This window comes from Bombyx mandarina, chromosome A1, assembly GCF_030267445.1.
Source record: "Bombyx mandarina strain Sakado chromosome A1, ASM3026744v2".
Classification (NCBI taxonomy): Eukaryota; Metazoa; Arthropoda; class Insecta; order Lepidoptera; family Bombycidae; genus Bombyx; species Bombyx mandarina.
This window is the reverse complement of record NC_143234.1, coordinates 14,289,433-14,303,306: the sequence shown is the minus strand read 5'-3', so window position 1 is coordinate 14,303,306 and position 13,874 is coordinate 14,289,433. Positions and strand designations below refer to the sequence as shown.

At 35.3% G+C, this 13,874-nt stretch overlaps 1 protein-coding gene across 1 annotated transcript; it reads right to left on the bottom strand.

Moving 5' to 3' along the window:
* Positions 1 to 1,764: 1,764 nt before the first annotated feature.
* LOC114252635 (uncharacterized) lies at positions 1,765 to 13,646 on the bottom strand. The gene is made up of 16 exons (XM_028187235.2): positions 13,588 to 13,646; positions 11,608 to 11,698; positions 10,438 to 10,614; positions 9,978 to 10,086; positions 9,684 to 9,812; positions 9,088 to 9,251; positions 8,429 to 8,540; positions 7,959 to 8,068; positions 7,619 to 7,710; positions 6,849 to 7,140; positions 6,301 to 6,384; positions 5,481 to 5,613; positions 4,836 to 4,943; positions 4,216 to 4,323; positions 2,778 to 2,854; positions 1,765 to 1,794 (listed from the first exon to the last, which is right to left on the bottom strand). The coding sequence occupies exons 1-16, from the start codon at positions 13,644 to 13,646 to the stop codon at positions 1,765 to 1,767; spliced, it is 1,875 nt and encodes a 624-aa protein (XP_028043036.2).
* Between the last annotated feature and the right edge of the window lie 228 nt (positions 13,647 to 13,874).

Sequence of the window (13,874 nt, the reverse complement as noted above, 5' to 3'; positions counted from 1 at the left end):
AGTTCTAAGGTCTCAGTATAGTAAATATCAATCATATTAAATTAAAAATAACAGTTCACATAGAACACAAATATACAATAAGAACAACAACAACAATTTCGGAATAAAATTACAACAAAACTACCTTAACTTTTTTATTGCTTAGATGTGTGGACGAGCTCACAGCCCACCTGGTGTTAAGTGGTTACTGGAGCCTATAGAGATATACAACGTTAATGCCGCAACTCACCTTGAGATATGAGTTCTAAGGTCTCAGTATAGTTACAACGGCTGTCCCACCCTTAAAACCGAAACGCATTACTGATTCACGGCAGAAATAGGCGGGTGACGGTTCTGATGCAAGGAATTCTCTTGTGCATACCGAAATAATAATTATAAATATCGATCAATTTAACGTTGGAGCTTGGAAGTTTTGGAACACCCCAATTAATGTATTATGATCTCTTCATAACTCAACTCATAGCAACAAGAAAACCCGTTCTAGGGTACATTAATTGTGTTTTAAATGATTTATCTTGTAACTTTAACTCTTATATTTTGATATGCAATAAGGTATTACGTTCTTATCCTATAATATTAAAATCTAACGAACAATGTAATACTAGCTACGCAATTTTGTTCTAAACATTTATAGACAATAAGTGTACTTCCAAAAATAATAAACCCCAGTATTAGTTCGTAGCTACACACCTCATTCATACTTTCAATACGATTAAATTTAAGATTAATGCTGTTTAAAACATACCGAATTTTAAATTTTCATATTAATCGCCTAGGTACAAAAAATTTCTTACTCACACCGCCATCTGTTGTCCAGTAGGGAAACAATTCATTATAGTTCCCCTACATTCGAAAGAAGGGTCTATTTCCGTTCACGTGCTCCCAACAATGAGATCGTGAAGATATTAAATACATATAATAGAATATGTCATGTGCTCGTCATAACGTAGGACCATTAAATTGCCGTTCAGGAAATTGCCCTTTTTATCCGCATTGATACTATTAAGATATCAGATGTCGGAATAAAGAAAATATGCAACATTTTTTTATTAGATAGAAATATTGCACTTATTAAGACTTTTTTTGCTCTACTTAAGCTGATTGGTCTAAACTCTAGACATCATACAGGGTACAAATATAAAATAATTATTCGTTAATGTGTAGTAGGTGGGTTTTAATTTTAGTGAAATTTAAAATACTATATAAAGTAAATGAAATTACAAATTATACATTGCCCCCCTAACCCACATCAACGCCCCCCTCTACGTTTCGAACTCCCCCAAAGGGGCATTATCGCCCACTTTGAGAAAGATAGGTCTAGAGAGACCTGTGTTTCTATGATCTGTGAGAGAGACCATGTCAGCGTCACCGGGCTAGTAGGTGAGCTCACGGGGCTCAAACCTGACGATGTTGCTAAAACAAACCCTAGCAAGAGCCGTGCTTCGCAGAATCTACCACCGGATCGGAAACGCGACCCACTGAGAATATCCGGCGAAAAACTCAGTGGGCTGTGTCTTTGGGTTAATTTACTCGCCGAGCCCTTCGTCGGAAGCGACGGGTTCGACGAGAACGATGACCGGTTACTAAGGCGATAACCATCTGTTTCTGTCTTCTGTTTAGGTGAGGTACTTATTAAAGTCATCAACCCGATAGAGTAGTAAAACAAATTCTGTACTTTAATAAATTTAATTGGCACGCAACTGAATACAATTAAACATTTTCGCTTATTTGATAAAAATCTATGTACAATATACAATTTGGATATCAATCAGAATCACTCAACGGGATGCTTTCCTGAAAGACATGAATGTGATTAATTTAAAGCTATTAAATTCCTAAAAATCTTAGAACAGACAAGCCAACTCATCATATAAGCTGTTTTGTCTTTCATATTTAGATTTTTATTCAATTTTTTCAATCCAATTTTTATTTAGGTTGTATGAAGGTCAGAAGTCGTGAATGATTCGAGGATCTAGCAAATGACATATTAATATAAAACATAAAAACTGTGTAGTAGGTACGCCGGTAAGAAATCCATAAAAAAACTTGCCATAAAAAAAACAAGTATTTTTTATTGCTTAGATGGGTGGACGAGCTCACAGCCCACCTGGGATTAAGTGGTTACCGGAGCCCATAGACCTCTACAACGTAAATGCCGCTACCCACCTTGAGACATGAGTTCTAAGGTCTTAGTATAGTTACAACGGCTGCCCCGCTCTTCAAACCAAAACGCACTACTGCTTCACGGCAGAAATAGGGAGGTTCAAAGTTTCAAACACTTTCAAAACAGCTAGTATGTATATGTTTAATGTTTATATTATTGTTTAAAACACAAATGACTGTATAATTAAATATGAATAAAGCATAAATAATAATAATAATTTATATTATAACTAACAGTAATAATTTGATTAGGTATTGTAATTGTTATGCAATGATGTTGTTGGCGCCATCTATTATTAGGTTGGATAATGATAATGTCAGTTTATATTAGTTAAAAGTAATTTATGTAAAATAAATTAATGTCAGAGTCATGTAAAAACCACTAAAATACGTATTGTGAATTGTTTCGCAGTAATTACATTTGTTTGTATAAAAAGTTGTAGTTGCCATAACCATTACAAAATGGCCAATTGTGTAAGAACTAAAACGTGGCTTTTTGTAATAAACAAGTAATGTTAAAGTTTTATAGAATTGTATTGTATTTTCATTGTAAAAGATCTAAATGTGTGAAAACCCTGGCGTAACGCCGACAAACACAGCATTAACAAACTTACTTCAAACTCCCCTATAAATATGTCAGAATCATCGGACGGGACGTGATCAATATCATCGACTGCCGTTATCTGAGGACCTGTTCAACAAACTTACCAATTAAATTAAATACGATTACGATCTAATGAGCTCTTACCACAATTTTTAACATTTCATGACTTCCCGATATTAGGTCGTTATTGGTACCTTAGTAAAAAAAAAAGATGTGTGGTGTCGTGGGACACCGGATAGGAACGAAGTTCTTTGTGCGAACTTATTGTGGTACACTTCATTCACGGTTGTTTGCATAAGAGTTAGTGTATTGCGCAAACGAACGCTCTGAGATCGTGGTCAATGAATGATAAAAAATATATTATTTTTTGTACGTTATTACAAAGTTAAGTCATACACTGTGTGCATTACTAATAAAAATCTTACGTTACGGACGTTTTTTCCCGGTTAGGGTACCCCTTCGCATCCCATAAGGAACTTCGTTCCGAAATTTGTATATAATAATGTGTGAGAGTCTAAAGCAATTCAACAAAGTATATACGGTATATTAAAAAAAAAAAAGAGTTTATGATCCAACTGGTGTTGAGAGGTGATTACTAGACGTCCACTTCGAGATATGAGGTTGAATTATCAAACTCACCGCACGGTATCTATGTATGTACTCGAGGCGTCTTAATAAGTCACGAACGATCTAAGCTTCTTGAATCAATTGGGAATAACATAGTCGCTTTGCTATTATTGCCAATAATAGATTTCCAAATCCGTATACAGCACGGTAAAAGAAAATGCTGTGTCGAGCCCACATAAAGAATTTTTCAAAAATAAACTTCCCGGCAATCCTCAGATCCATCTTATAATTAAAAAAAATAGCAGGCAGGTACCAATTGTTTTCAATAAACATATCAGGAACTACTACCACGATGGAGGAATAAGACAAAAATCACAATCTGCGTAATGCGTTGAAATATGTTATATCTTCCGTTTTAAGTGACATTCATCTATACTAATACTAATACTAATACTAATAATATTATAAAGAGGAAAGATTTGTTTGTTTGTTTGTTTCGAATAGGCTCCGAAACTACTGGACCGATTTGAAAAATTATTTTTCCATTAGAAGCCGATATTGTCCCTGATGAACATAGGCAACTTTTTTTAATTTTTTTTTTTAATTTTTGTTTTTTTGTTTCATGTGTGTTTTAATGTTTCCGAAGCGAAGCGAGGGCGGGTCGCTAGTATTATGATATTTCTTTGCTAAGCACTTAACACAGGTGATTAACGAAGTAAGTATGTAAATATTTTATTTAATTAAATAGTCGCTTATTGCAAATACTCGTACAAAATTCAGACTATAACTATGACTATAACTACATAATATGGTCAGAGAATTGAAGTCATATCTACAATAAGACACAGCGTACGACAAGAGAAAAATCATCTTAAACTCACCTAAGGGTATACATTCAATAGGTTCAAACAGATCCATTGAGATCAGATCGAGCGGAGGTGAAGGTGTTAGGGAAGGCATCGCGCAAGATATCCGAGATCCTGATGGCCCTAAATAATTCATCAGCCAATTTTAACATTATATCAGGTCGAGATCGTAGACATAAAACTGTATATGCGGTAAATCTCGTCTCTATCACGAAAAGTTTAAAGTAATCGAACTGATTTAGCCATTATATTAATCTTTTTTTCCTCCTGTCTAATAGTTGGCGGCAAAACGGGTTCCTGAGAGGATTGCTGAGAGGAACCCAAGAGCAGTTCTTCGCTGAATCTACCATAGAATCGGTTTTATTCCAACGCTCCTCAATTAAAATAACAATATCTACAAACACAAATAACAATGCTCAAATTAAAACTCATTACGTTTTATTCTCGCGCTCATTATTTTAATTATTCAATAAATCTACAGATAGCTTTATTATGTGACACATACGCATGTCTTCCTATACTTTCATCAACGACTCACTAAAACCGAATGAGATCTAGAACCATCTGATTTTAGAGAATCATTTTAGGAGGTACCTAACTTGTAGAAACCTTGTAGAAACTTGATAAAAACTGACCTGGCTTAAGAACTTCGTTTTTAGATGGCAATGGCAGATTTCTCGTGGATTCTTTTTTCTCTTCTTCATCTTTGACTGTACACGAGTCGGAAATGTTGACGGTTATAACTGAAATTGATGATGATGGCTTTATCAACGAAGGGAAATTTCTGGTCGAAGCCGTTAGCGTAGAGCTTTAAAGTTAACTTCTGACTTTAGAACTTTGACTTCTATTAATGAGAAGCTCGACTAGACTACATTAGGCTTAAATTACATTAGTTTATTAGTATTACAGTTTTTGTTGCGTAGTGATTGCCGATATTCACTCTGGTAATTAAAAACACCGGGGCAATCTTGAGCTCGATACCAATTTAGAGCAATAAAAGGAAGATTAAGTCCTTAAGAGCAGGTGAAAATTTGTCGTAATAAAAATTCCAATAGTTTGAAATACAAAATGCTAGTGCAGCTTGAATTACGTTAGTAATTTTATTTTCAAACTTAAAAACTCAGTGTTAAAAAATGTATACCCGGGAAATTACATTTTTTTTAATCCCACATCTAGGGCGATAGCGTTAATTATTTCAAAAGTTTCCTCTCTCCACAAAACTGCTCGTATAAGTGATTGTAAAATGTATCAAAAATGCTCTCAAAATATATTTTACCAACCGTCAGAATTCAAAGTCGTGTGGTATACATGGTGGGGCTCCTCGACGGAGATGTGAAGTCTCCCACTTGGCTGCATCTTCGGCACAACTATAGCTACAACGGGCACTTTTATTTGAACCGCTCTGTCAACATCCTGTATAAAAAATACTCAAAAACAGCACCCTCTACATTTAATTCTACAAATTATCTACTTAGGATAAATAAAAAAATACCTACCATTAAGGAATAAATAGGTCTGGAAAATATTCAAAATCACCATTAGGTGAGCTAAATGTTTCGGTAATAATTTTTATAATTACTAGCTGACGTGGCAGACTTCGCCTGCCTCAATCGATAAATAAAAGACCTAAACTTTTGTATAAAATAAACTTAAACAAAAGGAATCCGTCCGACGGTGGACACATAAAAGGGAAAACAAAATTGTTATTCTTATTTAATTCCGAGCATTTTCATATTTATCTACCTTTTAAACCTTCTCTGGACTTCCACAAATAATTCAACTAAAATTAGCCAAATCGGTCCAGCCGTTCTCGACTTTTGGCGAGACTAACGAACAGCAATTATTTTTATATACATATATAGATAGAAGATAGATTACTAGTATTTTGAGCTATCAAGGGTAAGTACCGAAGTTTTGGCTATTTGTACCACGAAGGAGCTATATGTATCGAGAGCAGAGAAATAGCTGTCATACAATAAAACTGAGACTTTGACGTCATATTTGGAAGCGGGATATTCAAGTTGTAAGCCTGTGGACGACCATTGGGCTTTTGCGAGACATTTCATTACATTCTACTTTTTCGGTAGCTTAACTACATACTTGAGTCACAGCGTCTTCTCCCTCTTTCTGGACCACGATTTTGCCACCAGCCCGCAGGTCTTCAGCAGTAGCAGGTACCAGCATCTATTTTAATTTTTAGCATATGGTGTTTATAGAATAAAGAGAACTAAATTTAACACAAATTTAACATTGGAAATCTAACCGAATTAAGTACCAAAAATCAACTGAATACCAACAAATAGGTAGCCCCGTAAAACAGAGTTCGAACATGATATTTACCAGCCTGATTTGAACAGAATTAGGTTTGAAAGCAGTCCTAAGCGATGTTTTATGATTTGGCACTACCTGATATAGCTTACCTACCGGCAGCTCATCAGGCCACTAGGGTAATAAATGTACGTAAGACGCATCAGGGAATATATTATAAAAACTTGAAAACCAATCACTTAGAAGTTACAACTTAGAAGTTACAAACATAACAAAAAACAATACATTTCACAAAATTCAAATACACTAATACCATACATATTATAAAACAAGTTGAATTTATTAATCGATATAAAAATGCTAAATTCCATTAGTAGTACCTGCTTTCCGCCTGGCAAACTGACATTAACAACTTTGACTAATACAGGAATTCCACTGTCCGGTTTCAACAAAGCGAAGGGGGTTTGATTAGTGGCCTTAGCAACTTTCATATGATAAGTCTCTATGGCATCTACCACGACGCCATTGATCATAGAACCCCATTCCTCGGTGTCACTTTGATTAGACACCCTGTTTTGCCAGTCGCTTTTTATATTCCAGTCAAATTCGTTTGTTGGAGGTGGCATTAGGTGACCCATTGTCGATGAAACCTCACACGGTGCTGATGGAGGTCTGTAATGTTATGATTTCATACTTTTCCAAACGCCAGAAGTAGTCAATCAATCAAGTCGGTTCAATTTCGAATTGAATATGAATAATTGACTCCTATTATCAAAATGATTGTGCTGATGCAGTTTACTGGTGGTAGGACCTCTTGTGAGTCCGCGCGGGTAGGTACCACCCCACCTATTTCTGCCGTGAAGCAGCAATGCGTTTCGGTTTGAAAGGTGGGGCAGCCGTTGTAACTACACTTGAGACCTTAGAACTTATATCTCAAGGTGGGTGGCGCATTTACGTTGTGGATGTCTATGGGCTCCAGTAACCACTTAACACCAGGTGGGCTGTGAGCTCGTCCGCACATTTAAGCAATAAAAAAAAGAAAGAAAAAGTTATTATATTTCAATAACAATCAAGAAGCGGTTTTATTGGTAAGATTATGGCAAAAAAAAAACCTTGAACCTAAATATTTTTTAAAAGAACCACAAATTACCTGTTTGAATCTGATCCACTTTGGCTAATAGATGTTCCTTGGGCAGCAATTTGGACTTGATTGGATGTAGATGAATTTTCATCTGGATGAGCCTGAGTTAATAAAGCATATTTATTAAATATAAATCTCTTTTTCATTTAAATGGACTATCGCAAAAAGTATCTAGTGAGAGTTAAAATCAATAGCTGGTATAAAATTGCGAGACTCTGTTAAAAGTTTCTCAATTGGGGAATGAATCTTAAGTGAAAGGATTGAAGTAGAAGCAGATATCTAGACAACAAAGATTCTAAGATACAATTTAATACAATTTAAAAATATAGATTAAACTGTGTAATTTCACCTTATTTTTGTGACAGACCAGATTCGACTGTTGATTGAAGCCCTTAAAGCATATATTACAACGGTAGGGACGTTCATTTGTGTGTGTAAATAAATGGTTTCTCAAGTTGCCTGCAATCATAGAGGATTATTATTATATTATTATTTTTTTGTTGCTTAGATGGGTGGACGATCTCACAGCCCACCTGGTGTTAAGTGGTTACTGGAGCCCATAGACATCTACAACGTAAATGCGCCACCCACCTTGAGATATAAGTTCGAAGGTCCCAAGTATAGTTAGATATCAATAGAGCTACCAAAACTGTAATTGGAAGCTATACGTTTTAAATTGGAAATGATGGTCTGCTTTTGATAGTACCTATAGCAATATTGATAAACGATGGATGGCAAAAGACAGAATCTAAAAAAATAATTGAAAAAAAATGCTGTCGCAACATAGTGAATGTCAAAAGTATTATTTAAAAATAGCACCTTTTTGATGGAATCCTTTAGGACAAAGATGACACCGGTAGGGTTTCTCACTGGAATGGGTCTTGCAATGGGAAATCAGGGTAGAGACGCGGTTAAATGTTTTATTGCATACCTAGTTTTAAATTATATTATTAAAGTTTATTTTTTATCTATAAGAACTAACCACACTTTATGGATCATTAAAAGTAAGTTAAGATTTAACTCTTCGAATTATAAATAAAAATATGGTTTTAGGCATACGGTAATAATTATGTATTCGAAGCACGACCTAAATTCAACACGGAAGGAAATTAATAATCTATTCATATAAAAAGTCAATGTCTCAATGTTCTCTATGGACTAGACTACTTACTACCCCTAATAATACAACCCCGTAATGGATGGGCCGATTTCGATAAAACTTTCAGGAAATTTTCAGATTAGCCTAAAGTGATCCTGAAGTGAAAAAGTCAAGTTTGGTAGCGATAGGATCAAAGTGAAATCAAATAATGACAGAATAGCTTGTTGGGCTTGATTAGTTCATAATATAATGTAAAGATTTTTAATAACGGTATTATTAAAGGCAACCCAACTATTATTATACATGAATTAAGTCACATTTTCAGTATTTTAAATTACTCTTACTCTTTTTAAGAAAAGAAATTGAAATAAAAACTCACTTCGCAAGCATAAGGCCGTTCTGAAGAATGTATAGCTCGGTGTTGGCTTAAAGTTGAAAGTTGTCGAAAGCTCTTCCCACAGGTTACACAGTGAAAATTTCGCTCATCAGTATGTGTTGGAAGGTGGCGCATTAAAGTATATTGATGCTGGAACTCTCTTCCACCTTGCAAATGAGATTAATGTTAAGTTTGTCAGCAAGTACCAACGCAAAATTATCATATAGCCCTATGACCATGGGCATGTGTTTATATTTTAAATATAATCTAGTCAAGATAGGAATTGAATTTAAAGTTAGGGAGGACAATTATTATTAAGACTATATATTATATTATTGTAATATATTAAACTACAGAAAATTGGTGAAGAATTAGAAATTTTACAATTACGCACAATAGCTTGGTAAGGCAAATGTTAAGAATAGTTTCATTTTATAGAATACACCTTTATTAGTCGCTTGAATATAAAACTAGTTATCTAAAAAAATTAGGTTAAGCCATATCAATTCTGAAGTTGCGGCGATATAATGAAAATCTGTATTTTGAAATACACAGTTTAAAAAAATAAAAATTTAGCTTCAAATATCACTCTCACTCACAAATACCACACTCCCATAGTTTGACAGTCTTTCCGAGTCTCTTCACATACTTCATGTAATGTACTTTGGAACGAGGATCCGACTTATCCACTTTACGGGCACCCTGATTTTTCTTTGGTTGATCTAAAACTGCGTTTAATTCTCCATTGAGTCATAAATAATAACAGACAAAAGGATATGGCAAATGTATCGAAGATATTTAAAAACTATAACATATAAAGTCATTCTATTATCTAGGTTAGTTGGGTCGCATGTTAAATGCTGTTCTGGTCATGAAATAATAATCAAAATCACCTGGATTTCCAGTTGTAGTGGAAGAAACTAATTGAGATCCTCCGAAAGACCGATCTAAAGATGTACTCATTTTGCGAGCTTCAAACATGGAACTCGATGATTGGGCTTCCTAGAAATAATAATACGAAAAACATTCTACACCTGAATTTCCCTAAAGTTTTAAGATGTGAGACGCCTGTTATGGAAAAAACAATGGATTTGGAGGTACATGGCCCTGGAAAGACCCAAAGTTGCTGAAGTCGTTGCGAACTATGTATAATACATGAGCGCTCATTATTAGCACATTGATGATGGTAAAGACATATGCGTCATTTGGCTAGTATTATAATGTACCGGTTTTCTTCTTAAAGAAGAAAATGTAGTAACCTCATAGTCAATTGATACGATGAAAGATGACCTCTCTTCTCATACTTCAAACCAACTTAAATTTGATATCGATCTTAAATTCCATGAAATTTACCTTTGTTTGAGCGTGCAAACCCATATCTAAGTCCCTTCCGAAAGATGTTTGTCCTGTAGTTCCAAACCCAGGTTCCGAGACAAGAGAAACAATGTTTCCATCTTCTTCTGTCCAAGCGAACTGATCCTGGTCTTCGTTAAAGAAGCCGTCGCGGAAGAAGGATCGAGATACATCCATCTGGATATTTTATTAGTGTTAGGATCAGTTTCTAATAAACAACCGGCTTTTTCTCTAAACTTAAGTCTCCCTTAAACTAATTCTGCATTTAAGACCGCTGTTGCAGTTTCTACCTTTCTCTTCCTCTAACTCTGGCTTTGAGTTGTGAGCAGTAATGCTTTTCGGGAGTGGTATCTTTCTGCATACAAAATAAAATGAAAGCCACATAGATATTTCTGAGGTTTTAAATAAACAGTTCCGTTTGACGATCAGAGGAACATAGTTTTAGAAAATGAAGTCAAAGGATATGACTGGTGGTAGGACCTCTTGGGAGTCCGCACGGGTAGGTACCACCACCCCGCCTATTTCCGCCGTGAAGCAGTAATGCGTTTCGGTTCGAAGGGTGGGGTAGCCGTTGTAACTATACTGAGATCTTAGAACTTATATCTCGAGGTGGGTGGCGCATTTACGTTGTAGATGTCTATGGGCTCCAGTAACCACTTAACACCAGGTGGGCTGTGAGCTCGTCCATCCATGCAAGCAATAAAAAATAAAAATAAAAGAATCTATCTCGTTGCTAGACAGCGCGAAAAAATGGAAGATTGACCTTATTTGGTCTGTAAGATAGAATATTAGCAGTTCCAAGTAGTATTTAGATGCTGATCCACGCATGCTTTCCTGTACATTTCCTGCTCATCAACAGCAAACAGCAGCCTTGTTGTATCATCACTAACACCCTTGAGCGACTATAACCATTCAGCATTATTTGGACAGCTCATAAAGAAATAGCATTGTACAGAAAATCTCGGCATTTGCAAAAGTCAGCCTGACATTTTTAGGGACCCATTCTCTATCTAGCTTACATGTTTCAAAGCAATCATTTAAAGATTAAAACCCTAAATCGTTGTAAAACTGTCCAGTTATGGAAATTGAATCTTCTACCCAGTCTTATAAGTTATTAATTTTAATAACCAGAAAAAAATGTTTAATACCACGTTTACCGGTAATACTTACATCGTACTTCTCCGACGAGGTTAAAATTGACTCGTGCCGAGCGCTTGGAGCCTTCTTTTCATATTTCTCACCCAGACAAACTTCGTGAACACTAAAAATGAGACACAAGATACCATAAAACCTTGTGTCCTTATTGTTTAGCATAAGGCGAAAAAAAGATAAGTGAAAAACCAAATTCTGTTTAGCACAAGCTCAGCGCGTTCCTAACCACTGATTAATACAATTTGGGTCTGACTGAACTGGTTGAGTACCACATTTCCAAGTCTCCTAAAGGTTTGTACGTGGCCTGAAGGATGTTTACATGTATTTAGCTGCCCATGTACAATTGGACTCTAGGCTGAAATTATGTTATCTTAACACAACGTGAATGCCTTCATATACCTTCAGAAATAAGGTCGAAATTCCAATTGGATTCTTTGACGGCTGTTCCGCCTTTCAAAGCGGAATGCACAACTTTTTCGAAATAGGCAGGAAGGCAAGCGTGTAGGTAGCTTGATAATGTATATAAAAATAAATAAAAAATGTATGTCTGGTGTAGCCGGTGTGGTGGAGCTCGATGGGGTTTAGTCGGTAGTCGTTCTGCGGGGCAAGTGCTTCGCGCGCCTTTTTCAAGGCGTAGTCTCTTGCGAGGAATTCGGGGAGGTGGAGGACCTTCTCGTCCCCCTCTTCCTCTCAGGAGGCGCCGGAGTCCGACATAACCCGGTTCGTTACCCCCCCGGACCGGGTATCCGTAAATGGATTCCCCAGCGTTAAAAAAAAAAAAAAAAGGTAGCTTGATAATACCCACAATGTAAACAGTATCTTAAACCGGTAAATGTTTTTATGTGTATTTATGATTGCTAATGGCAATGACCTTTCTCCTGTGTTAGAGCTATCAAAGATAAAAAAAATGGAATCCCGAATGCAAAGCGCATCTGACTATTCGGCGATCAAAAGCTTATACTGTTTCGTTGTTCGAAAAACAATGGTGTCTTTAATATCTATCTAAATAAATAAAATAAATTTTTTTTTTAGGGATTTTAAGACCTTTAAGTCATGTCTCATTTTAATTTATATTCTCATTTTTATGAAAATTGATAATATGGAGTGAAATGAAATGAAATGAAATAAAGACGATTACTTTGAGACATTAACCAACTGTGATGAAATTAAGTGAAATGAGATGAGATGATATGATATGGGATGAAATATAATTTTAGTAAAATGGTGGTCAGTTACTAAGATTTTTTTAGTGGACTTTTTGGAGGAGCCCGAGAAGTTAAGTCCAGCGGCTTTGTTTCATTTTCCCACATTTGTGCACTTTCACAAATATTAAACAGTTATTAAACCACCATTATTACACACTCAACCCTGAAGAAACACTAAATAGACAAAATAAAACAAATCACACAACTTCACTCCTCGCGTTCCCGCCAAAAAGTCCTAAAATAAAGGTCTATATATGTCGCCTATCCGATCCTAAGCTATTAATCCGATTGTCATGAAACATGGTACATATGTTGTTGATACTCTCAAAGGCGGATTGCTTTCATAGTACCATTGACATACCATAGGCAGCACATAAGTAGATTCAAGAAATATATATTTCCACTTAACAACTTAAAGACAGCGGTACATGGTTGAGTTTAAAATTGATACTTTTTTTAATTGAACTTATTGTGGACCCATAGACGCGCGAGAAAATTAAAGAAATCACACAACGAGTAAGAACTTTAAACTTTTGTGTAATTCAAATAGAATCATATCAATATGTATTAATTTAGTTCGAAGAGTATCTGAGATGTAGCTATTACTTAGAATGTTAATAAAATATCTTTAATTCATTTTCTTTTCGACAATCATTTTATTGTCACAATCAAAATCGGGCAACCAATATTTATTGCAATTCTAAAACAGTTGCCGTATTTCAAATGTGGCGTGAAAAATACTTTTGCTTTTTTGTTTCAAAAAGAAAAGAAAAAAAACAAAGAAACATCGAACCTTATGATTTCATCGGCAGACAAATTCTCTTGTTTCACCACCACTTCGTCGGAAAACATTTTGAAACACTATTCAATTATTTTTCCTATTAAAACAAATCAACGATTTTCCTTTTTTCCTGAAGTCTTCTGTTAATTGTTTCCATGACAATGGGTTCCGTATTTGAATTGTTTTTTTTTTTAAATGTCTGTCACTATCAAGAGTGTGTTAAAACCTCTTTCTTGAAATTGCGGGTCGATGAACTCGGCTCATCTGAGCCAACTGGATGTGTATGTATGACAGACATA